This window comes from Ailuropoda melanoleuca, chromosome 6 (assembly GCF_002007445.2).
Source record: "Ailuropoda melanoleuca isolate Jingjing chromosome 6, ASM200744v2, whole genome shotgun sequence".
In the NCBI taxonomy this organism is placed as follows: Eukaryota; Metazoa; Chordata; class Mammalia; order Carnivora; family Ursidae; genus Ailuropoda; species Ailuropoda melanoleuca.
The window spans coordinates 21,838,635-21,865,662 of NC_048223.1; the positions used below are offsets into that span (position 1 = coordinate 21,838,635).

At 41.0% G+C, this 27,028-nt stretch overlaps 1 protein-coding gene across 8 annotated transcripts in view; it reads left to right on the top strand.

Moving 5' to 3' along the window:
* Nucleotides 1-27,028, top strand: part of KAT2B (lysine acetyltransferase 2B) — a 91,127-nt gene that overhangs the window by 11,368 nt on the left and 52,731 nt on the right. For 7 of the 8 annotated variants that reach the window (XR_004626018.1, XR_004626017.1, XM_034662056.1 and 4 more), the window contains exons 1-3: nucleotides 10,680-10,814; nucleotides 11,086-11,212; nucleotides 26,016-26,161. Coding sequence is in view for 6 of the 8 variants with exons in the window: in XM_034662056.1 (XP_034517947.1) it covers nucleotides 10,695-10,814; nucleotides 11,086-11,212; nucleotides 26,016-26,161 (393 nt within the window). In the remaining 2 variants the exon portion in view is untranslated. Of the gene's footprint in view, nucleotides 1-10,679; nucleotides 10,815-11,085; nucleotides 11,213-26,015; nucleotides 26,162-27,028 lie in introns of those variants that run through there. The other variant, XM_034662057.1, reaches the window with a different exon arrangement.

The following is a 27,028-nucleotide window of genomic DNA, read 5'->3' on the forward strand; positions in this document are numbered from 1 at the left end:
GCTAGCTGCTGCAGTAATTGGCTTGGCAGCACACTCCCTACAAGGTTGTCCTTCAGCTGATACTTTGTGAAAGCCGCAAGGCCTGTCCCCTTGGGAGTTCCAGTAGATAGCAGCTGTCTTGCCTAATTAAGGAGAGACATGGGAAAGGTGTTTTGAAGGAAAACCTCTTATCTGGAAGAACAGTGGCTGGGCCTGCACATCTGGAAAGGAGATATAAAGGCCAGGGCAGAGGGCATGGTGGCGGCAGCTTGGAACATGTGGCAGAAAGTGCTTTGCTGGCAGACAAAAATAATGACATTGAATGTTTTCTAAAGGACTTGGTATGTCCTCTTTAGTAAATTGGGGAAGAAGTCCCACACATATTAAAATTTCTGTGCACTGAGGTTTCCGAGAGTCCCGTGGTGCTTGTACGCGTGTAGGAAGTACTTTGCATATCCTACAAAAAAAGAAAAAAATCCTGAAGCAAGTGAGCCACGCTCAAGGAATTTCCAGGTATCTCAGAGGGGTATAACGTGAACCACTTAGAACTGCTTAGGAAATGTTGGGACTATTCTAGGCATAAGCTGTTAGGGTCCATAGCAAAGACTTGGGGAGGGGGTTTTGGGGGGGGTAGATTCCTTTTAAATTCTAGTGCAGTGATGTCCAATAGAAATATAGTGTGAACCACACATGTAACTTAACATTTTCTAGTAGCCACATAAATATTAGTTTACTAGAATTGCTGTAACCAATTATCAATGACAAAGTGGGTTAAGCAACAGAAACTTTCCTCATTCACAGTTTTGGATGCCAGTGGTCTGAAATTGAGGTGTTGGCAGGGCCATACGCCCGCCAAAGGCTCTGGGAAAAATCCTCTCTTGACTCCTGGCCGTCCTTGGCATTCCTTGGTGTGTAGATGCATCACTCCAAGGAATGAGTCTTTGCCTCTGGCTTCAGTTGGCCTGTGCATCTATGACTCAGGGTCCAAATCTCCCTCTCCCTTTTTAAATAAAAGCACCAGTTACAGCTTTTAGGGCAGTTTAAGTCCAGGATCATTTCATCTCAATATCCTTAAGTAATCATATCTCCAAAAATCATATCAGTTTTCAAATAAGATCCCATCTAGGGTTCCAAGTGGACATGCACTTAGGGGGACACTGTTCAGCCCACTCCAACACATGAAAAAAGGAGAGAGAAAAATCAACCATTAAATTTTATCAATTGTAATATATTCTTTAACCTGATATTCCACAATATCATTATAACATGTAATCAATAGAAAATAATTCTTAATGAGATGTTTTAACATTCTTTTGTTTTTGATACTAAGTCTTTGATCTCTAGTGTTTATTTTATGCTTACAAGGCATCCCAGCTTGGACCTGCTACCTTTCGAAGACTGGGTACCCACTTATGGCTGGCTGCCACATCCTGGCCCACACAGTTACAGTGCTGTGGGGCTGACAAAACGTTTCTATTTCTCAGTGTTTTGCCTGTGTTTTCTTCTTCTCTCCTTTGCTCTCTCTGTCCTTTTATCTTCCTATTAGTTTTCAGGGAATTTTCTATTTATTTGGAAAAAGTCTCATTTGTCCCGAACAAAAGACATAAAAGTCTACTTTGTGAAAGCTGCTGGGAACCCAAGACTCAGTGGGGGAAGCAAAGTGAGCCAGTTTTGAAAGAAAAGTCCTTTATTCAGTTACATTTGTTAAGTGTTTATTGTTGGTTGAATTCATTAAGCACTTCTATCACAAGTAGCTTAAATAAGTGTGGTTAATATTTAGGATGTAACATTTTTTGTTAGTAAGGGCAGTATAAGACTTTATTATTCCAAAATCTCTCTGCCATGAGATCTGAGACCCATTTTCAGCCCCCCATGAACATGGCCATTCTTCTCTGTCATGTTAAGACAAGAAGGGGAATAAACTTTTCTTTCTGGGCTGACTACTTTTAAGTCTGTTGCAATAGTGAAGTTAAGATTTATATCTCTAAAAATCTGTATTGTCTTCTTTAAGAATTGCAGGCTTGTTGCTTTTTGGCTTGAACCTCAGTAAAGGCTTTTTATAAGCAACCCCACGGGGAGAAAAGTTTTGGATCCTTGAATTCTTAAATGTGGTTTGTGATAAGGATGTGGTTTCTACCCTTCCTCCCCCACGACTGATTTATACTGAGTCTTTGTTATTGTCGTTGGAATTTTTCTGGAATTATGATTCCCCTCAGATAAATTAATGTTAAAGAAAATTAGCAAGCAACCCATGAACATGAACTGTAGAGAAGATTATAAAGTACAATGTGGATGTCCTTTTCCCTCCCCCATTTTTGCCCCCTCTCCCATAAGTATGTATCTGTCTGGTTTCTCTGTGTATCCAAATACATACATGTTTAAATTGCCTATTCACTAATTTTTTAAAAAAAGAGAGATATTGGATTATGCTTTGTATTATTCTATAGTTTGCTTTTCCAGCCTTTTACTTGGACCTAGAGAGGTTCCAAGTCTACACAGTTAGCTGTATAGATAAAGGTGGTATAGTAGTCTGTGGTACCAATTTACATAACTTTTTTTTTTTTTTTAAATCAGAGAACGAGAGAGCATGCCAATGTGTATGCACAAGCAGGGGGAGTGGCAGGTAGAGGGAGAAGCAGGCTCCCTGCTGAGCAAGGAGCTGGATGTAGGACTTGATCCCAGGACCCTGGGATCATGACCTGAGCCAAAGGCAGCTGCTTAACCAGCTGAGCCACCCAGGTGTCCCCCAATCTACATAACTTAATAAATTCTTTTCCTATAGCTTAGATTTTACCCAACATGTATTATCCTTTGGTCCAATAAATGGTATAGGAATATCTTTGAGCACATGTGAGTATTTCTGTAGGAATGCTTCCAAGCAGTGCACTTGGGCCAAAGGGCATGAACATTGCAGTTTGGTCTCTGAAAGGCTCTACCAGTCAGTGTCTCCTCCCACACATGGTCTATGAGGGTGTGTGTTTCCCCACATCTTGGTCCACTTTAGATATCAATGTCAACCTTTTATTTATTTATTTTTGCCAATTTAATTAGTCTGAGGAAATATGTCACAGGGCTTTTAATTTTTCATTTCTCCATTACTAGTTACTTTGACCATTTTGTAGGTTTATTTGCCATTAGCATTCATTTTTCTTGGAATCACCTGGATTTGTGATTTTTTTCTATTAGACTGTGCTTTTTCTTATTGTTTTATAGATGATCTTTATATATTCTGAATATTAATACTCTGTTACATATGTTGTAAGTACTGATTATGGAATTTACAGATTAATTTGAGGAGAATTGATATCTTTATAATACAGTGTCTTTCTATCATGAACAATGCATATTTCCTTGTTTCAGTGAAGAAATTCATCCAATCTTTAGAAGAAAGTTGTGGTTTCCTGTATATATATATATCTTACTCATCTCCTTGAAGACTTGTTTCCAAGTATTTGATGGTTTTTGCCATTAGGTTTTTTTTTCCTATTACATTTTTCAAGTGGTTATTGCTGATATAGAGAAAAGTTTCTGAGTTTTGTATGTTGATCTTATTATCCCGCCAATTTATTTCTTTGTAAATTATGATAATCTCTAAGGATTGTATGCCAATTTTTATAGCTTTTGTGTATTTCCAGGACAATGTTGAACAGTGGATGTATTGAGGGCTTCCTTGTTTTAGTAATTTTAATCAGAATGATGTGTCTGTTTACTATAATGTTTGTTTTCAAGTTAGGGTAATTTTCTTCTATGACAAATTTGATATTTTTTTTTTTAAAGATTTTATTTATTTATTTGACAGAGATAGAGACAGCCAGAGAGAGGGAACACAAGCAGGGGGAGTGGGAGAGGAAAGAAGCAGGCTCATAGCAGAGGAGCCTGATGTGGGGCTCGATCCCAGAACGCCGGGATCACGCCCTGAGCCGAAGGCAGACGCTTAACCGCTATGCCACCCAGGCGCCCCTGATATTTTTAAAAATCAGAAATCGATATTGAATTTTATGAAAAGCTTTTTTGGCATAAATTGTAATTATTTTTTCTTAATTTGTTAATGTAATTAATTTGTTTGAAAGGATTATCTTTGCTTCTTGTAATAAACTTTACTTAGTTATTATGTGCCAAGATGCATGATTTTAATTGTGTACTGTTGTATTTAACTTACAAATATTTTATTTCAGTTTTTTGGGGTTTTTTTTGTGAGATTGGGCTAATGGCTTTCTCGGTGTTTTCTGCAATCTGTTTTTGTGTCAGGGTTATACTGGATTCATAGAATGACATGTGAGTTTTTCATCTTTTTCTAATGCTCTGAAACAATTTACAGTAAAAGGAATAATGTGGTCCCCTGCTGTCCAGTATGGTAGCCACTAGCCACAGATAACCATTAAGCACCTGGAACATGGCTCATCTGAATAGAAATGTGCTGTCATATTTGCCTTGGATTTTGAAGACTTAGCATAAAAAATATGTAAAATGTCTCAAAAATTTTTAGAAAAATTATTAAAAATAAAATTTTATTAAAAATTATTAGATATAAATTATTAAATAAAATTATTAAATAAAAATATTAAATAAAATTATTAAAAATAAAACTGTTTTTATTCTGATTACTTGTTGAAATGTTAATATTTTAGATGTATTATCTTAGATTTATTATTTTCTTTTACTTTTTAAAATATGTCTACTAGAATATTAAAATGTTTTTATATGGTTCACATTATATTTATTTTGGATAGTTCTTGAGAGTTAACTGGAACTTACCTATAAAACCATCTGATCCTGGGCCTTTTTTTAGATATTTGACTACCTTTTCATTATCTTCTAGGGATGTTAGAAAACTTTACTCCCTATTAAGTGAGGTTTTACAATTTGTATTTTCTTAGGAAGTCGCTTGTTTCATCCGGTTTTTCATATCTATTGATACAAAGTTCTAAGAGTACTTATTTTACTTATAAAATAAATCTGTAGTTTTATCTCCTTTCTCACTTCTTTTTTCCCTGCCTTCTTTAGAGTTGTCAAGAGTTTGTTTATGTTAATGGTCTTTTCAAAAAATTAACAATTTATTATACTGGTTAGGTATATGATTTTGTTTGTTATTGATTTCCCTGATTTTTTTTACATTAGTTCCTTTTGTCAATTTTTCTTTACTTTGTTACTCTTTTTCTAGATTATTGAGTTGAATGAGTAGTTTGTTTATTTTTAATCTTTGTGTTTTCCCCATAAATGCGTTTAAGGGCATATGTTCTCCTTTAAGTGTTGCCTTGATCATACCCCATAGATTTTGATATATTGTGTTCTTACTAGGTGATTGTGTATATGTAACCTGGCCATCTCTTTCTCTTCACTTCTGTTTTGTTACAAAATGTCCACCAAGATCACTCAATATGCATTTGAATGACTTCCCACTGCTCTTAACCTATAGTGGAAATGGAGCTAATTTATTTTTTAAGGAGCATCACTTTTTACGTAACTTGTAAGCTGTCCAGTCTTTTGTTCAGTAAGAGCTGTAGCTTCTATCATAGTGATTGGGGCCAGTATCCTCAAACTATTTCCATTGGTTGCATCCTCTTCAAGTCCTTGCTTTAAAGTATTAACTGTCATAGTTCCTCATGACCTCACCGTTCACTAAAGGAGTACTCCTAACATACTGTCATTATCAGTGCCACCATAATCTTTATTACTACTTCCATTTATTCAGTATCTACCCACATTAATTGCTTAATGCCCCCAACAGTTGTGAGATAGGTATTTTAAAATCCACTTTATAGATTGGGAAGCTCGGAGAGGGTATGAGATTCCCTCTAAGTTCACATAGTAAGTGTTGGAGCTAAGATTTGAAACGGTATTTCTGTAACTGCGAGTCCTTTCCTCTTGACCATGACATTGATGCTGTATACCGTCACCTGTGGCTTTTCTACCAACTTCATCCTAAGCTGAAGCATTTTGCTGACCCAGATTTTGCCTGCATTCCTTCTCGGTTGCTGCTGTGAGTTGGTTGAGAGCAGGGTGTTGAGGGGCAGTGGAGAAAGAGAAAGAGCCCTTGCAAGAGTGCTCAGCAAGAGTGCTTTCCCAGAGTTTCCTGCCAGTCTCCTTTGTGATGGCGGATAGCCACAAACTTCATGTCTTTCCCCTGGCCCCTTTTCTCTATCCCTGGCCTCTTCGCTCCTCCAGAGTCTGAGAAAGGCAGTATAGCCTGAAAGAATGTTCTAGTTCATAGGCTTTGCTGCAGGAAGATCTTGTCTCTTTCCACACTGTCTGGGAAGGTTTCCAGGAATCTATTTGCTGAGCAGAGCTTCAAGAGGAATACGTATGCATCACCTGTTTGATTCAGTCCCAAAGTCTTATCTATTCTGGGCCAGTGGTTTGCACCCTTTGGTTTTTAATTTAGGCTGAATTTTTAAGATAAATATCATGACTGAAAAAAGCAAGGGGCAGGCAGAGATCTCTAAATGATCTCTATTTTAAAAAAGGAGTAATTTTATAATATATTTGTTTATAGTGATAATTTTAGAATTTTGAACTATACATGTTCTTTTATCCCCTTCATAAAAATCCTAGAAAATTCTGACACAAAGAAGGTGTTAACCTCCCTCTTTTCTCCTCTGCCACCCAGCCTCAGGAGAGTACCACTGGTCTCAAATTCCATAAAAATGTTTTGGAGAAAGTAGGTGCCTACATATTTAACTTTACCTGAGGTGAGGGGTAAGGAGTGTGTTCCAGAGCACACACATGCTATTCTCCTTTGGAAATGAACTGTTCTTCCCCTCCTGCCATCCCACTTGAAGGGTCCCTTGTCTGTATAGATCTTCCTGACATGCTCCTATTAGTGTGTGAGTGTGTGTGTAAGATTTTATTTTTAAGTAATCTCCACATCCAACATGGGGCTTGAAATCACAACCCCGAGATCAAGGGTTGCATGCTCCAAGTGTGTGTGTGTGTGTGTGTGTGTGTGTGTTTCATGGATCCATTACTAGTAACCCTTCCTTTTAAACCAGAGATGCTCAACTTTGTCTACACATTGGAATCACTAGCTTAAGAAAAATATTGATGCCTGGGATCTATCCACAGGGATCCTGATATAATTAGTCTAGGGTCAAGTATGGGTATCAGGCTTAACAGAGCTCCCCAGTAATTCCAATATGCCTCTAAGGTTGAGAACCACAGGGATACAGTTTTATTTTTTTCTCTTATTTATTTATTTATTTATTTGAGAGAGAGAGCTTGCGCAAGGGACACAGGGAGAGAGAGAATCCTAAGCAGGTTTCACACTCAGCACAGAGCCCAACATGGGGCTCAATTCCACGACCCTGAGATCATGACCTGAGCCGAAATCAAGTCGGATGCTTAACCTAAGCCACCCAGGTACCTCTAGATTTTTATTTCCGCAGAAATTCGTCATGCCTGCAGTATCTGGTCCTATGATTGACATGTAATAGGTGCTCAGTTAGTGTTTGAAGAGTGAATAAATAGTGCATAAGGGAGCAGGAAAGGTTTGCATTCTGCCTACGCTTTTCCCTCTGCACTCTTCCCACCCAACCTCCAAACACAGAGAAAACACTCCCTGTTACATTGTCTTCTGAGATAATTCATTTCTAAACTGTCTTAGGTGAAAAGCTATGGTATGATCCCCATGGATTTCAGTCCCAAGCGCAATATGGACAGATCTCTTACCTGTAGACTCATACCTTTGAACCAAAAAGTGGTGTTTTGTCAAGGTTGATAGCTCTTGATAGAAATGGGAGTGTGTAGGCCCCAGTGTTTTTGAATTGATTCAGAGCAAGTTGTCTTCTCAAGCTTCCTTGTAATGAGGAATTTCATGTCTCACTGGGTCACTGTCTCTCTGAGAATCTGGAGTTACAAATGCTGGCTGTGGGTGGTTTTATTCTGGTCCATACAGAATTCCTACCAGTTTTCCTGCCTGCCCATAGAAAACCTGACAAAGAAAGAGACTTGGGCTGTGGTTGCTAATGTGCCCAGATGCAAAAGCCATCACGTTTGTCAGATGCTAATGTGGTTACCTAGGTGAGTGAGGACAGATTTCCAGATTACATAATTCCCTGGGGTTTGAGCTGAATTTATTACCCACATGACCCCCAGCCCTAAAGTTAATCTTGGGCTTTAGTAAATGATGAAACTCTTAACTAGTCTACTTGGCATCTTTATGGTAATTCCAGGTGTATCCTGTGTTCTGTTGGTGGGCCTTAGTTAAGGTATTAGAGTTCTTTCCATCTAGATATCAAAGAGATTTATAAATTCTGGAATGTACGAGTAATTATTGTGCTTCCCTGTGTAAAAGAATGCATATTTGATCCTGGATTGGAAGTTAAAAATGAAAGGAAATAGGATGATTTGCTCCTTTAAGTTAGCGATAGAAAAATGGATGCCTTAGTGAGTAATGCTAAAGGAAAAGACAAAGTGGGGAGGCTTTATACCAATGAGGAAAGGAAAAAAATCAAAGAAAGAAATGAGTTTGGAAACATCTGGCTTCATGTCTTTGTGTTCTCTTCAAGCCCAGAGGACCCTCTTGGGGAAGGAGAGACAAGTAACCAAGCTGAAGTCCTTCTGATTACCTGTGAGGCCTTGTAAGATTCCTTCTACTTTCAACTCAGCTCTTTCCTTGCCTCACAGTGCTCTAGCCATGCTGGTCCTTGCCCTGTGTTGAGCAAGCCAGCCACTCTTGACTTTGCACTGGCCATTCCCTCTGTCTGGGATGTTCTTCTACCATATATCTAATGGTCAGCTCCTTCTGCTCCTTCAAGTCTTTGTTTTATTGCCACTTTCTCAAAAAGGCCTACTTAAAATTGCAGATTCTATCTTACCCTTCCCCCAACCCACCTTTACCCATCTCTTCATCTTTCTCTCCATAGCACTGTCGCTTTCTAATATACTATATAATTTGTTATTTGGTGTTGCCTGTTTGCCCCAGCCCTCACCACCCCAAGGACAGGATCTTTATTTGTTCACTTCCATACCTAGCAAAAGTACCTGGCACAGAGTAGGCCCTCAAGACATACTGTCGAAGGAATGACTCAATATGCATTGTAGTTCTTTGGCTTGGAAATTAGTTCTATAAACTCAAAGGTTTTGGGCCATTGCTGTTTCTCCTTCTGGGTTCAGCCTGCTGTATTTAATTAATTTGTTGGGACTATTATCATCATTTCTCTTTCTCTAATGAAAGGCTTTTTTGGAAGGGGCAGCTGGATCAGACCAACTGCTCAGAAAGCCAGAGGCTGTGGGAGTCCCTTAAAGTAGATATTCCACTGCTAGGAGAGAAGTGGTCCCCAGTGGGGATGGTTTCCTCCATCCCTACAAAGATTATAGGGATGCTTTCTTGAATGCAAGTTCTCATGAGAGTCCTTCTCAAAAACACAGCCCTTGAGAACTTTCCAATCTCTGAAGAAGAGAGTGGCTCATCGTAGGGAATTTCAAGGCCCAGTTCAGCCTAGTAACTGAGCAGTGTGGTTAACCATCTGATGCCTGGCCAAACAGAATATGGTCACTTGAGTTACTCACTGGGGGTTGTGCTACTAAGTTGCTGTTTCTGGTCTTGCCTTCTCCATCCTCATTGTGATAAAATGTGAGAAGCAGTGAGGTTGGGCTTGCCAGGCAGTCACAGGGTCCAGTGAAAAGGACTTATCTTCAAAAGCGTAGGGACTTATCTTCAGAAACACATTTTCCTTCCACCTTGGCCTTCTTGCCTTGCCAGTTTTTTATTCTTTCTTTTCTTACTGTCCTAGATGTACACCCACTTCAGAAACTGTCCCTGTCTTGGAGAATTTTCTGTATGAGGTTAATTTAAGGTAGCAGCCATTCTATCATTTTCTACAAATCAGACTTCTGTTAACTTGAGCCATTTGCTACAGGGTTTGGGGGTTTAGGGGCTTGAGTGGGGGGTGCGAAGCAGGGAGAAAAGAACTGTGATCAAAGATCTAACACAAAGCCCAGGCACAAATTTGTGTAATTTGTTTTGTTAGTGCTATTCAGGAGAAGTAGAATGTGAATCGCATAAGTAATTTTAAATGTTCCAGTAGCCACATTTAAAAAGTGAAAAAGAAACAGGTCAAATGACTTTTAATATCTTTTAACTCCATGCATCTAAAATATTAATGTTTCAACATGTAACCAATGTGAAGATTATTAGTGAGATACTTTGTTTTTACATTAGTCTTCTAAATCTGGTACATATTTTGTATCTGCAGCACATTTCAGCTGGGACTAGCTAATATTTCAAGTGCTCAGCGGCCACATGTGGCTAGAGGTTACCATATTGGACAGCGTACACAGAAGGCTCTCACCCGCAGTCAGTCAGCTATGTTACATGTTACTTTTATGATTGAAAATAGTTGATATCTTTCTATCTTCACAAGTCACCACAAAAAGGCTAAGTCATAAATCATATTCACTGTTCTCAGAGAAGGTAGGGAAATGCGAAGAGTATGGAAGATTTCTAGTAAGGGTTGCTAAAATAATAAATACTGGTGTTCTGGTACAAGGAACTGAGAAGTATCATCGATGGAAACCCCAGACTACACGGTGAGGCTCTCTCCATTTCTAAAGCTGGGAGCCTACAAAGGAGTTGGAGGAGCCCACGAATGTGGCATCAGCTGGGTGTGTCCCTCCTCGTGTCCTTGAGATTGCTAACTTCCTCAGTTTCGCGGGTTTCCTTTCTGGTCCGTGGGGCAGAGTTGCAGCTGGAGCCTTCGAGCGTGTAAGGCTCAGTCATGGCCAAGGCCCCAGCTGTGTTCCAGGGACCTCAGGACAGTCTGGCTTGTCGCCTTGGCCAGCTTTATGGATGCGCCCCCTCGGAACTGACCACTCCGTGGACATTTGTTGGGGCCACGGTACCAAAGGGCACTGGTCCGCTGTCTGAGCTGCGGTTGTCAGATTCCAGCCAGCAGAAAGGAGACCAACAAAAAGACCTCAAAACCCAAAACATCTAGACCGAACAGCTGCTTTGCCTTTTTCTGTCTTTGTTTCTTGTGCATATGTAGGAAATTCTTCAGTCAGGAGTGGGGAGGGTAGCTGTCCTGTAACTAGTGGGTAGTGATCTCACGTAAAGCATCGAGTCCTTTGCTGCCTATTACATAATTTTATCTCTCTTTCCTTTTTTAGGCCGAGGAGTCTTGTAAATGTAATGGCTGGAAAAATCCCAACCCTTCTCCCACGCCCCCCAGAGCTGACCTGCAGCAGATCATTGTCAGCCTAACAGAATCCTGCCGGAGCTGTAGCCATGCCCTAGGTGAGTTCCTCCGTCTTCAAGGGACCTTGAACGATGCCATTGTTGCCTGAATTCTGTGGGTTAGCCATGCTTGCATGCTGTTTACCTCTAAGTGAGGCAGTAACAAAAGAGTCCATTTAGTCTCATGAATTTGCTTAATGTGAGACAAGCCCCGCACTGTTCACACAGACTCCTTATCCATCTCTTCCCCTTTCCCCTAAGAGCTGGATTCAACTGGGGGATTGCCAGAGACGAAGGCGACAACTGAGCTGTTTGGAATAAAGTGTAACGTGTCCTGATTCATTCTGATCGGGGCCTGAGGGTCTTTGATCTCCACGGTAGAAAGCTCAACCAACTGGTTGGTTGTCTAATTGTTACTACTACTACTAGTACTATTATTATTATTTCCTGATTGCCTGAACTTTCTGGAAGTGCTTCATTTTGTCCTTATATTCTTTAGTTTCCTGCTTCTGGAAGCTCTTTCTTCATTGGCTTGTGTTTGGTGAATGTTTACTTGTGTTTTCCCTTTCAACCTTCTTATCTATCCCTGCAAGATAATCATTGTCAGTTTGGCAAGATGGACTCTGCCAGAGTTACTCAATAGGACTGTGCGAATATGTTCTTGTCCTGATAGGAGTTTTAAGTTCAAAATTCTTAAATTGTATTTGGTTTGGGTAGATAAAAGTTAACGGTAGTGGTTTCCCTCAGTATTAAAATTCTAGTTCATACAGGATCATCTTGGAATATTATACTTTCCACCTTCAGTTATCCAGTCTCCCAAAGAACGTCTCTATGTCCAGTTGACTGTCCAGTGCTGCTTCAGGCAGAACATTCTCACTGCAGTGGCTTTTCCCCCTGACCATTTCTAAGTGGGTGCCTTCTTTGGGACGTCATCTCTCTTTCAAGCTTCTTGGTGATATCAAATGGGGCAGCATTGGCCTTCAAGGTAGCATGATGTCAGGCCAGTCTGAAGTTTTATTTTGTACTCAGCTGGAGAGTATTTCAGTACTTCCAGAGCAAAAAAGCAGATAATGTGATCTTCCCAGGAAGTTACTGCAGAGGACTAACCTTCCAAGAAAGGAAATGGAGACCACTGATCTCACAAAAGAAATAAACACACTAGTAATTACATCACTGTATAACTGGCATTTAAAATAATGTAAGTTCTGATTTTTGAGACAGCCAGTACAAAAGTCGTACAACACCTTTGCTTATAACTTACCTTTTCACAATTGATCCCTGAGCGAGTGCCCTTTAGAATTTGCCTCAGGAAATATGATGCAATATAAAGCTGGCTCAGAAACTTCTTAAGCACTGGGCTTGAACTGTATTTGGTATTGATTGGGAAATCCGATTATCTTACATCAATTAACATTTAAAAACAGAGTCTTCTTTCTTAGCTGAGCAGATTGTCTCCATTCGGAGCATGTAAACAGACATGAATGCCCAAAGGCAGAAATGGCCTTTTACAAAGAAAAGCCAACTTTGTTCCCTTTTATATTTCTTAACAAGGTTTGAAAACAAATACCCTTATTGGATGATACATAACCAAGAATGGAAGAAAAAAAAAAGTACATGTCCTTTGACCTGGCAAATCCCTGCCAGAAATTTAACCTACCTATAAATTAAGACGTGCCCTCAAATTAAACTCAAAGAACAGTTAATTACAGCCACATTAATGATATTCAAAGAACTAGAAACAACTTAATACCACCATGTAGGAGATAATTGCTTGAATTATGAAAATCTGTATTATAAAATTCAAAATGGCTATTAAAAATGATATATTTTCCAATATGGAAAGGCATTCTTAACATATTATTAATGAAAAAAGCAAGTCATAAAGCTGCTTAATTGGCAGTTTTATAATTTAGGACTACATTAAGGATGCGCCAGTCCAAGTTCAAATCCTGGCTCTACAACCAGTCACTGAGTCAGGGCATGTTATTTCATCTGCCTAGAGCTCCATTTTCTCACCTCTGAATCAAAGTTAATAGTATTTATCTCATAGAATTGTTGTGAGGCTTCAGTGAGATAAAACATCGAAAAACTTAAGAACAATACCTGGCAAATTATTGTGCATTACTAACTATTAGCTCTTCTTGTTAGTAGAATTCCCATTACTACCAGAGTTCTTTCACTTCAACCAACAGACAGGAATTCTGCCCAGCCTAAATAAGAAACCAGTGTTTATAAAAGGGTACCAGTAGCTCCCAGAAGCTGAAAACAAAGGGAAACCCAGTTCCAGTCTGGTCCGGGGATTCTCAGCTGCAGAAATCTGTGGGCCTTCTGTCCAGGACACCCCCACGGGATGATTCAGCTCCATCCGCCCTGTCCCTGTGAGTATTGGCTTAGGAGGATTTATGTCCCTAGAGGATGGGATGCGGTTGGTGTGGCGTCTGCCATGTGCCCAACCCTCAGTTGCAGCCTTAGGGAACTGCATGGAAGGTGGTTATTCCCACGCAGGCAAGCTGACTTAAGAACAGCATCATGAGCACAATCTCATTTTATCAGTTTAGAAAATATGACCTGTATTTTAATATGTACTAATCCAACAGATCTGGAAGGATTATGTTGAGTTGCTGACAGTGCTTTTCTCAGGGCATTGAGGTTTATAGGTGTCTGTCTTAAAAATATTTTTCCCTGTCTCCTTCTTTTCTCCCCCGCCCACCACATTCCCCTCTATCTCTCTTCTGTCTGCTTTCTTAAAATTGAAATGTCTGTACATTTTCAAGGGCTCTTGGAATTGTTGGTGAAATGCCATAGTTTGTTTATTTGTCTTATTACCAGGGCTTTAGAAAACTTTTTTCAGAGGTTACCCTTCCTCTCCCTCACACCCCTCCCCTTTAAAAAAACTTTATTATGGAAAAGCTCCCACATATGTAAAGGTAGAAAGAATAGTTTAATAGGCACCTTGTACTTATCACCCGGCTTTAATAATTATTAAAATTTGCCAATATCCCAAGTGCCTGGGTGGCTCAGTCGGTAAAGTATCCGACTCTTGATTTCGGCGCGGGTCATGATCTCACAGCCCTGGGATCAAGCCCTGAGTCAGGCTCTGTGCTCCACAGAGTCTGCTTTAGATTCTCTCTTTCCCTCTACCTCCCCTCCTGCTGGCTTGCTTGCTCCTGCTCTTTCTCTCTCAAATAAATAAATAAATAAATTTTTAAATAAAAATTGGCCAGTTTCCCTCCCCCTCACCTTTTTTTTTTCCTTTGGCCAGAGTATTTAAATCAGGTTCCACACATATTTTCCTATTCATGCCGATTATTTCTTAGATATTACCAACAAAGTATAGAGATTAGGGTATAGGGAATTCTATTAGACATTATGCAGGCCTGAATTCTGAAATGCATTTAAATTTGTGCACACTGATTTTCACAGTCACAATGCTGAGTATGGTGGATTTAGTCCAGTGATCATGCATGTGTGTCAATCTGGAACATTCCTGTACTTACCAATACATAAGCTTCAGGCATCTCGACTGAGACCATGACTGTTCTGTTGTTTGGCTGTTGGGTACCCTTTGGTTCAGCCATACATTTTCTCCTGACAGTGAGCCCTGGTTTCATTTGGTCTCCTGACAGTTAACTTCCATCCCAGATGTCCTTGGCCTGCCATCATTGGATACTCCTGTGTGTCTCCTGGGTATAAAACATTCTGTTGGGAATTAGGAAATGAGAATTCCAGGCTGGGCTCAGCAGTTTACCAATCCCTTAACCCCTTTGCAGTTTGGTGTCTTCATCTACAGAGTGAAATGGTTAGTCTAGACCCATGCCGTCCAGAGTTATAGCCACTTGGAATGTGAGCTAATGAACACTTGAAATATAGCTACTCGGAATTAAGATGAGCTATAAGTAATAAATATATGCCAGATTCTGAAAGCTTAGTATGAAAAGGAGCTATCTCATTAATATTGATTATATGTTGAAATGATATTTTAGGTATATTGGGTTAATAAAATATATTATTACAATTAATTTCACCTGTTTTTTTTTCCAGTGTTGCTAATGGAAGACTTAAAATTACACATATGGCTCACATTATATTTCCTTTGGAAAGCGCTGGCCTAGAACTTTCTGGTCCATTCTCTGAAATTATTTGTTATTTGGGAATTGGTACTGTCAAGTTCAGTTTACAGAAATTTAACAAAGCGTCCTAACAAAGCACTTCAGTGGCCCAAACATTTCTCCTTATTTTAGTATCAATAAAAATTCCTTACCTGGGACTGCTTATTTAAATAGCAATCTTCTTCTATGATCAAGAGGGAGGAAACACATCATTGTGATCAAACACAATTGGAACTTTTGTTGTCATTTTGGAGTCCATTGTTCTGAACTGTGCTAGGACATTCTGATTATTAAATTTGACTAGTGATAGATTTTTGCAGTTGTATATGGGAGGCTTTTGGTTATTTTTCAGTGCCATCACTTTTTTTCTGATAAACATACACACATATACATCATACAGACACACTCATATTTAAACATTACAGTGGTAGAAATTGACAGTTGTTGTTGTTGGTTTTTTTCCTCCTGTGGTTACCTCTGCTTACCTGCTTATTTACAGTAGAAACTTTCTAAGGAAAGTAAAGACTAGCATTAACCAATTGCACTAGAGCTTACTTTCTTGAATAGTAGGAGATATGAAGGGACTAACGGTGTTTTTCTCATGGACTATTTAAAACATTTAAATCATAAGTAAATCATTTGACCCAACACATTTTCTTTAGCCTTACCACATTTGCATCAACCTCCACCACTTAATCACCCCTAGTTCCCATTTATATTTGTACTGTGCAGATGCCAAGTGATATAAATAGGGGGCCCGGCACAGCCATTCGAGTCAGGTCAGCATATTGCTCTTGGCTGGGTGTCCTCTCTTTTTGTTTTTTTTGTTTTTTGTTTTTTTAAGATTTTATTTTTAAGTAACCTCTACACTCAACATGGGCCTTGAATCTACAACCCCAAGATCAAAAGTTGCATGCTCTACCAACTGAGCCAGCCGGCCGTCCCTGTTTTCACTAATGCCATCTGTAAAAGATGGGCTTCAGAGTTGTCAGGAGCTGTGAGTCTGGTAGGGCTGGAGTTACGGGGTGAAATCTGGTAATATTTGTCCTGCTCACTTGATGTCAGTTACTTTTCCCTACCTTCCTTGGGTCATGAAGGCCTGTTGATTTTCTTTCCGTGTGCCTCCTTCCAGCTCTGCCTGAATTCAGCTTTCTTCTCTGGATTCTTTGGTTCAATCTGCAGCAGCGCCTGGAATCCCCAGCTCCATCCTTGTGCACCTGGCTTCCCAAGAAAGTAGTGATCTAATCTGATCTAGACATTCTCCCGTTTAACCCCTTGGAGCCTCCCACTGTTCTCCTAATGAAGTCCAACTTTTGCTGAGCATGCAGGATTGTTCTGGCCTCTACCCTCTACCATCTGGCCTTTCCCCCAACCATCGATGCTACATTTTGGCCACCAGGCTGCTCCAGGTTCTTGGAACGTTCTTTGCACTTTCTCCCACCTCTGTTGTAGATGTGGGGGCTCACACCACTGGCAGCGCTTTTCCTTCTCTCTCCTCCAGGGGAGCCTGCTCACCTCCAAGGTTTGACTTGTCTAGAGCTTGGTAGAGAGAATAAAAGCTTTCTTGGGGCTATATTGCAATGTTCCTTGCAAAACTGTAATTATTTATAATTATATATATAAGATATATAAGAAACGATTGTATAATATACAATTATATGATATATAATTTATCATAATATTTATTGTAGGTTTTCTGTAGTAGACTAAGGTTAAGGACTGACATTTTCTCTAGTTCCTAATGTATTCCGTTCCTTGGGCATAATTGGGCTTATTCCTTCATTGATAAACACTCAACTAAATTCAGGAATGCTGAAAAGATGACTGGAGGCATTTATTTGCAGGGGAGATTTCATAGTTTATAGTCTGTACCTGTACCATCTAAAACAGTAATCACTAGTCACGTGTGGCTACTGAGCTCTTGAATTGTGGCTAGCTGGAATTGAAATGCACTGCATGTGTAAAATGTACACTGTGTTTGAAGACTTAGTATGACAAAAGAATGTAAAATATTAGTAATTGCTCACATTGAGTACATGTGGAAATGAAAAGGTGGTATATATTAGGTTAAAGAAAATGTATTAATAAAATTAACTTCACCTATGTTACCTTTCTAAAATTGGCTCCTAGAACATTTATATGTACATATGTGGTTTATATTATATTTCTACTGGACTGAGCGCATCTAAAGGGCCCTTAATCTTAAACTTCTCTTTTTCTCCATCCAGATCTGAGATTACAAAAGAGGAAACCACTTTTAAATTATAAACTTTTGCACAGTCAATTCAAAAGGTTTCATCGAAGGAATTTGTTTTACCTCTTCTAGCTTTGACCTCAAATTCCCATGAGCAAAAACTGTATTTGAACAGCTTACAAATGCTACGATGCCGTGCTGTTTGCTTTCTTTCCAGTCCAAGGGAGCAGAGACATGTTAGCTGCCTGCCCAGCTGCTGCCTGTTCACACTGCAGGGCATGTGAGGACTGGCAGGCTGTCCTCAAGAGAAGTGCAGGCCAGTGATACAGGGAGCCAGAGCTGAGCGAGGGTCACAGCATATGGTGACAGTGTGCTTCCTGTTCCCAGCAAGGCAACAGCTGCACCGTGATCCTTGGCAGCGGGCGTTTGGCAGGTCTCCCTGTGGCACCCTGGGTATTTGCAAGTCTGGCACAGCGCTGAGAGGTGCCAAGGTACACCCTCCCGGAGAGGTATAAAGAGAGCAAAACCTCCCCCAGTCTTCTGCCTCACACCTTCCCTCTGCCCTCTACACACGCTAGACACTGGGGGAGCCATGGCAGACGAGAAAGAGTGAGCTTTTCCCCCAAGTAAGGGGTTGGCCAGTTTTGGGTAGTTCTATCGATGCTTTGTACCATACTCTTGGAAGACTATTTGAAATGAAAGCAGGGTCCTTTATATTTGTTTATTCAATTCCAGGTAAATGGAAGATTTTTTAAAAACCTATTTTTGGAAAACAAGTTCAAACTTACAGAAAAGGCGTGAGATTACTAACAAAGGACGTCTCAAAGCAAAATTCCATTTTGCTCAGATTTACCTTTTGGTAGCGTTATGCCCTCTCTGCTTTGCTTTTTATATGTGTGTGTGTGTGTGTGTGTAGTTTACTATATTTTTTCTCCTGGACCATATGAATATATGTTGCATATATATCATTGCCTTTTCCCCTCTATACAATGTATATTTTCTAAAATTAAGGATATTCTTTTACGTAACCTTAGTTCAGTTACCAGCTTAAGTAAATTTTAGCGTTTATGTAATATTTGAATGTACTGTTTGTATTCTTTTATCAGTTGACCCAAAAGTGTTCTTTATAGCACATTTTCCTTCATAGTTAAGCATCCAGTCTAGAATCACATGTGTAGTTAGTTGTCATGTGAAAGGAAAACAGTTTGTGCACTTAACTCATACTCAGAACACTTCCAGAATACTTCTGGCGCCAGATGTGTGGGGTTTTACACACAAGCAATTCTCCAGCTTTCCGGTGGACAGCTAGTGGGTGTTTTGCAAATTTTAACTCAATTCTCACACTAACTGCCTAAAGTTAGTGCAGACCCCACAGGTTAAGGGCTCCTTCCTTCCTCCTTTCTTTCATTTCTGATGCCAGTTGCAAGTCCTAGTTTTACCTGTGCTTCTGACCGACTGGCTATAAATTGGGAGATGCCCATGACCCCCTCCTGGGGTTGGATAATTTTCTAGAGCAGCTCACAGAACTCAGGAAGACCGTGTATACTTATTTGCTTACTGGCTTATCGTCAGAGGATACTGTTCAGAAACAGCCAGTCGGAAGAGATGCACAGAGCAAGGCAGGGGGAGAGGAAGTTCTAAGCATGCCACTCTCCCGGCACCTTTCTGCCTCCACCAGCCTGGAAACTCTCCAAACCCCTTCAGTTAGGGTTTGATGGAGACCACATATTATGTAGGCATGATTGACTGCACCTTTGGCTACCAGTGATTAATTCAGCCTCCAGACCACTTCCTACCTCCACCATGGGTAGAAGACGTGGGGCTGAAAAATCCAACCCTTAGTCACTTCTTTGGTTCCCCTGGCAAACGGCCCCCATCCTTAAGGGACTTTAAAAGGTCATTAACATAAACTCAGGTGTGGTTGCAAGGGACTTGTTATGAATAACAAAAGATGCTTCTTTCACGTTATTACTCTCGTTACTTAGGAAATTCCAAGGGTTTTAGAAGCCCAGTGCCAAGGGGGAAAAAAAAGGCAGCAGCACCAGGCCAGGAACAAAGACCAAATATATATTTCTTTATAAATTACAATATCACAGCAGGTCCTTTAATCTGGAACAGATTCCTCAGTTTTTTTTCTGGTGGTTTTTTTGTTTTTTGTTTTGTTTTGATCTTTTATGACATTGACATTTTCATGGAGGAATGTTTTAAATTTTAAAAACAAACCTGTTGAAGAGCTGGGAGAAAATAATATTTTTTGTCATCTTCTGGTTATGCAGGGAAGACCTTTGCAAGCGAGACCTTAAAGAAATGCCAAACATAGATTTGACTTCATAAAAAATTTAAAATTCCTTTACAGCCCACCCAAAGCCCCAACAAAAACCAGGAGCATTTACAATGAATATGACAGACATAAATGCTCTTTCAAGGCACTAAGAAAAAAACGAACACCCTAAACACAGGCAGAGGATCTGAGGAAGTAGAGCATAAAAGAACAAATACGGAAGGCCAGTAGCCTGAAGAACACACACCTCTAAGGGCGCTCCAGGGGCTGCGGCTCAAAACAGCGGGGGCCCATTCATTTTCAAGATTGATATAATGACTGAGAATGATTCTTCAGTGTAGGCAAGAGTGGGGGAGGTGCGTTCTCTCCCACGCTTGGCACAGTGTACGTTGATGCAAACGTCACTGGTGGAGGAAGGTAAACCAGGCAGCATGTGCAAACGCTTTATTTATTTATTTAAAATATCTTATTTTTAAGTAATCTCCACAGCCAACCTGGGGCTCAGACTCACAACCCCCGAGAGCAAGAGTCGCGTGCTCCACCGCCCAGGTCAGCCAGGCGCCCGTACAAAAGCTTTAAATAGCAGTGATGCCGTGTTCCGAGTCCTGTGGCAGATGAACTGCTGTAGATTGGGGCATTGTAGCTTACAAATTTTGAGTGTCATTTTTTAGTTTTTAGTAACGGGCTTTCCAACTGCACCATAGAGCCGTATCTCTTTAAGAAAATAAGTTTTAGGTAATTGAAGGTAACCTATTTGCATCAAAAAGGCTTCTTTAGAAAAGATTAAAAGAAGGGTTTTTTTCCCCATCCTGAGTGACCCTGTTTAGTTAAAAATGAGTTGTTATCGGTACAATAACTAGTTGAGCTGTGTGGTTAGAGTGAAGTGCTGCTGGGTGTTTGAGTTGGGGGTGGTTGGGGGTAGCTGTGGGCTCCTGAGGAAGTCCTGTCCTGTTCTGGTCAGCAGCTCCACAAGAGTCAGTGTTTGGATTTGGTGGGGATGGGCTTGTTTGAAGAAAGTGATGTTTTAGGAAGAGTACCCTGGGCTCAGAGAACACAGTCTGGGACTGTTTTGGTACTCTGGGCTTGAGATCCCAGTGACCACCAAGGTAGGAATAGAGAAAAACCGTGACTCTGGGAGACAGGAAGCTCACCTGAATATGGGCACCGGGAATGTGCAGAAGGCAAAGGACAACGAAGGAATGAATGACAGGCTTCTTGTCACAAGCAGGGCTGGCAGGAGGGTATTGCCATCTTGAGGAGGGCCCTGAGGATTGTGACCCTAGGGTCAAGTTTGCCTTGACGGTGGTACACCGATGTTGTTGGGATGGTCTTAGTTGGTGATATAGACCTGATGAGAGGGAGAAAGCTGACAGCTAGATATAGAGCCTGGAAAAGGAGTCTTGGTCAGAAAGGGCCCATAGTTGGAAAGTCTGAGAACATGGCCGGTCCAGATGACTAAGTATTTATACAGTGCAGACATGACTGTCCTTGTCTAGCTTTCTCATTCCAGGGAAGCCTCTCTTTCCTAGCAGCTTGTCCAGACCACCTATTTTCCCTTCTCAAGGAGATGGCCCACGCTTTACTTTAATCTGTCTTCCCCTATCCCATAATTTATTCTAGGAAGCTTAACCCTTTTCATATAGTAGTATCCTTCTGCCTTAGTGTACCCCCTTTCACCCCAGACCCATCCTTTATTCTCAGAGGAAGAGATACCTACACTCTTGTGGTGCAAAGATTAGCCCCATTTGTCCAGTACAGCCTTTGCCTCCCTCCTTCTGGGAAACTTACTGTTCCATTTACCCCTGCCCAAGTCTCCAACTCCTTAGTCCTCTGTGATTTGGCTTACACACAGAGCTTTGAGGAGGGATCACAGATTTCATTATGCACAGATTCAGAAGGAAATAAACTTCCTCAGGTCTCACTTCTTAAACAGGTTAGTATTTATCTAGTCTACTCTTCAGAATATGCTGGAAGGTGTTTCCAAACAGTGGTTTCCAAACTGTGGAGCCCCCCACAAGAGGAGGGCTTGCCCCCCCAACCTCGCCTTCTGAAAAATAGGCATTCCCACCTCTGTTTCAACCAGAATAGCTCTTTCTTTTTCTGATTAAGAATTCATTGGGGTTAAGTGTTTTGTGACTTAAACTACTGGTTTAAAAAATAAATCATGGTTTGTACTTCCATGAATTAAACTCACTTATGTTAGCACCTTAGTTAGACTGTTTCATGTTATGGTGAATCTGAAGGAATTTATATTATATGTATATTTTAAAGATTCATTTATTTATTTGACAGGGAGAGAGAGAGAGAGCACAAGCAGGGGGAGTGGGAGAGGGAGAAGCAAGCTCCCCGCTAGGCAGGGAGCAGAATGCGCGACCCTGGGATCATGACCTAAGTCACTTAAGCTTAACGGACTGAGCACCCAGGTGCCCGGAATTGATGTTATATTGTTATATGTTATATAACATTGTTATATGTTATATTGTTATATGTTATATTGTTATATGTTATATAACATTGATGTTATATTGTTATATGTTATATTGTGAACTGATTGCTTTTACAGCATATCATTGAAAAGCAATTAAACCTTACGAGGCAAAAATAGTCTTCGATAAAATTATTTCTGTAAATAACTGACATAAAAATTTTGACCTAGTTGTCTCCAGAATGAGGCCTGTGTCCCCAAGGCTTCAGACTGACCTCAAGGAAGATTTTGCAGACTTAAAAAAAAAAAAAAAAGACAACCTGGCAAACATTCCACCTAAAAGGAAGTCTAATTTTGGGCATCTTTTATAAAATGATGAAGTCACATATTGTATAGCCAAGTAGAAAATAATAGATTTGCGTATTAATTTTTTGTTTACATACACATATATATTTGTAATTTTTCCATGATATGTTACTTAGGTTCTGAGAAACATTTTAGTCAGTTACTCTTTTTCTGTTTGGTAATGTAATAATACAATGTTGGTGTTTTCAAGTTTAGACATATGCGCTAGATTTATTCCATAATACCTGAGGCAGACAGATCACCAAATTTGCTTCCTCTCCTCTTACTTTAAAATGCGCTTAGGGGTGGGCAGGCGCGCGCGCACACACACGTACAGGTGTGTGCACATTATGTTCATCACCAGTGGCCCATGACCTTGGGCCCATCACTCTGCCTTTCCATTTCACTGCCTGAAAAAGGAATGAAAAGTAGGTGGCCTCTGCCCCTCTAATTCTGAGTTCTTTAATCTGGCTTCCTGGTGGACATTTGCTAGTCCCAACCTCTTGGTATTTAATCCTCTCGACTCTCTGAAAATGCTTTTGATCAGATATTTTAGTTCGAGCTCCCTCAGAAGTGGATTCCAAGACAAGGATTTGAATGCAAGTAGTTTATTTGGCATGAAGCTAAGGGAGTAGGAAAGTGAAATGAGGCGGAAAAAGTGGCCAATAAAGGCTGAATTACTGAGCCAGCTCCCACCTTGGGCAACTGCTCCTGAATTTTGTGGGGGAAGGTTTGGGAGCCCGTTACTCAATCTGAGGAATGAGGGATCTGGGGTTTTTATTTATAGGCTAATGTCTTAGTTTTGGGTTGAAGGCTGCTCTTGAGGGGCAGGTGGTGGGTGGCAGAGCAGGTGACAGTGGTAGGAAGAACCTTCAGGGAGAGAAACGGAGCAGCTGGTAGGTGGATGCCTGGAGGTGTGCCCTGAAGTGGTCAGGGAAGGGGATATGGGCAGGGTCCCAGCAGCATTCTCTGTCCCAGTCTCCTGATAGAGCTTCGTGGCTTAGTTATTTATTTATTTTTTCAAGATTGTTTATTTATTTGAAAGAGAGACAGTGTGTGTGCATGAGCTGGGGAGAAGGGCAGAGGGAGAGAGTGAGGACAAGCAGACTCCCCGCTGAGTGTGGAACCCGATGTGGGGCTCAGCCTCAGGCCCCTGAGCTCGTGCCCTGAGCCAACATCAAGAGTCTGACACTTAAGTGACTGAGACACCCACGAGCCCCGAGCTTCGTGGTTTAATGACGAGAGCACTGTGGTCTCTGGAGTAGACTGACCCATGCCCTGACACTTGGCAAGTATTCCTCAATATTCTTTAGTTCCACCTCCTTTTGAGAAGGCAAGGGAAAGCCCTCTGCTCTTCTCTGTAGCTGAGTCTTTAAAAGTGACCTCAAACCCTTCTGTGTTTAAGCATTCTGAAGCCGGCACAAGAGCTATACCGGAGAGGTTTCCCCTTGAGGTGCTGGTCTCCGCTATGTGGCAGCATAGTAACGAATGCGGGGGACGCAGAGTGAGAGGCGTGATCCTGACCCAGAGGGGTTCCTGGGCTAGGGGCTGATCATTGAGTGGCCGACCTAAAGAACCTTTTCAAGTGAGAAAGCACTTGAAGTGAGTCAGCTGATCCACAAAAAGTGGTGTGGGTGCTTTGAAATTTGGGTCAGGCGTTCCTCCCTTTCAGACCCTGGCTCTGTCTTGCTGTCTAAGTGACATTGGATGAAACAGCATCCATTCACTCTGAGCCTCAGTTTCCTCAGTTGTCAAACGGGGTTATTAATACCTACTTGTGGGATTGTTTGAGGATTAAATGTAATAACCTTAATAAATGGACTGGATTTGGGTAGAAGAGAGGACAGGGGCATGGGAGAGAAGGTTGATGGCTAGATCACTTACTGTAGATCTTGTAGAACCGAGGCAGGAGAAATGGGTTGGGGGCCTCGATCATGGAAGTCATTGACTCTCAAGCTGAAACAGGCCTTGGGACTTTGCTGTAAGGACAGTGAGCTTTCAACACATCTCAGAAAGGCAGAGGGAAAGGGCCATCATTCAGTCCTCACACTAATATAATACTCTTGGTTCACTGAGCATTCACGGGTGTGATGGAGACCAAGCATATTCTTTTTTTTAAAATATATATATATTTTTATTATTATTTTAATTTTTTTATTATATTATGTTAGTCACCATACAGTACATCCCCGGTTTCCAATGTAAAGTTCCATGATTCATTACTTGCATATAACNTTTCTTTATCCCTTTCTTCCCCTACCGATCATCCTAGTTCTTATGTTCCATAGATGAGAGAAATCATATGATAATTGTCTTTCTCTGCTTGACTTATTTCACTTAGCATTATCTCCTCCAGTGCCATCCATGTTGCAGCAAATGTTGAGACCTCGTTCTTTCTGATAGCTGAGTATCAATATTCCATTGTATATATGGACCACAGCTTCTTAATCCAGTCATCTGTTGAAGGGCATCCCATTTCCTTCCATGATTTGGCTATTGTGGACAGTGCTGCTATAAACATTGGGGTGCATGTAGCCCTTCTCTTCACTACGGGAGACCAAGCATATTCTTATGTGGAAACATAGGAACTTAACGCTGTCAAAAAGCAGAAACAGACCCATAAATACAGAGAACAAACTGATGGTTGCCAGAGGGGAGGGGATGGGTGGGGGGGCAAAATGGGTGAAGGGGTAAGGGGAAGTATAGGCTTCTAGTTACAGAAGGCATAAGTCATGGGAATAAAAAGTATAGCCCAGGGAATAGAGCCAATGATGGTGCGATAGCGTTTTGTGGTGGTGGCAGCCACACTGGTGGTGAGCATGGCAGAACGTATAGACTTGCCAAATCACCATGTTGTGCCCTGGAAGTTAACGTAATGTTGTGTGTCGACTATACTTCGATTAAAAAAAGAATTGAACACTATGAGGACCACGAAGTGGTGCTGACCAGTTGTGGGTCTTAAATTATACAGGATTAGAACACGTTAGCTGCTGGCCCATGTTTGGTCTTGAAGGGGAAGGCTGAGGCTCAGCAAGGTGACAGTCTTTGAATCATGAGTTGACTTTGTGAGAAGACGTAGATCTTACAGGAGTTCAGAAATTTCCTCTGTTTACAAGGTAGCCTCATGGATTGGTGTCCCAGAAGGTTTTGAGAGAGACCCTATTTTATTTTATTTTATTTTATTTTATTTTATTTTATTTTATTTTATTATTTTATTTTATTTTATTATTTTATTTTATTTTATTATTTTTTAAAGATTTTATTTATTTGACAGGGAGAGACACAGCGAGAGAGGGGACACAAGTAGGGGGAATGGGAGAGGGAGAAGCAGGCTTCCCGCTGAGCAGGGAGCACGATGCAGGGCTCGATCCCAGGATCCTGGGATCATAACCTGAGCTGAAGGCAGATGCTTAATGACTGAGCCACCCAGCCTTTTCTATTTTAAAATTGAGAACATTTGCAGTTTCCAGCTAACGTGTCACATATGTTCCTTTGATCTTTGTCTTCAGCTGCTCATGTTTCCCACCTGGAAAATGTGTCCGAGGAAGAAATGAACAGACTCCTGGGAATAGTGTTGGATGTGGAATATCTCTTTACCTGCGTCCACAAGGAAGAAGATGCAGATACCAAACAAGTTTATTTCTATCTCTTTAAGGTGAGGTTTTACCATTTAAAAAAGGCATTTCTTCTTTCTCTCATTGTTCAGATGTGCTCAGTTTCTGCACACCAGATCGTGGGTGGGAAGGCTCTCAGCTCATGATATGTTTGCCCTCAGGGTTTGTGGAAGCGTGTGTTTCTTCATGAGGGTTTCTCTAAAATGACCTGCCATGTGTTGGACACATCACTCTCCTTGAGAGCCTTCATATTTGTATGCAGATTTGAATATCTTTATTTGCTTATGCTTATAGATTCCTTTCCATCCACCCATCCATTCATCCATCCAAGTATGTATTGCACACCTGCTCTGTGCTCTGTGCACGGCACTCATGTAGGCATGAGAGATAGATCAGTGGGCAGGACAAAGTCCTTGCCCTCATGGAGTTGACATTTCAGTAGAAGAGGCAGCCAATCAACCAGTAAATAATATATTTGCAGGTGGTGATAAGTGCTGTGAAGAGAAACAAAGTAGGGTAAGTGGAATCAGAATGGTAGGGATGGCGGTGGGTGGGAGGACATAATCATGAGGAAGGGCAGTTAAGAAAGGCCTCTCTGAGGAGACCACAGTTGAGCAGAAATCCGAGCTGGGGGACAGGAGCCATTGCTGGAAAGGGCTGAGGGAAGAGCTTTCCAGGCAGCAGAGGGAACACCATCTAGGCCTGGCGCCGAGTGAGTGAGCATGGTGTGATGTGGGAGCAGCAAGGAGAGGCCAGTGTGGTGGAGCCCACTGAGTAAGGGGAGGGTGGGAGGAGGTGTGCTTGGGGGGTGGCGCCAGGGCCATGACTCTAATGCTTCACGAGGTGGAACCAAGAATTTCCAAATTTGGGCATCTCCCCACTGTCCTCTGTGTCTGGTTGACACCAGT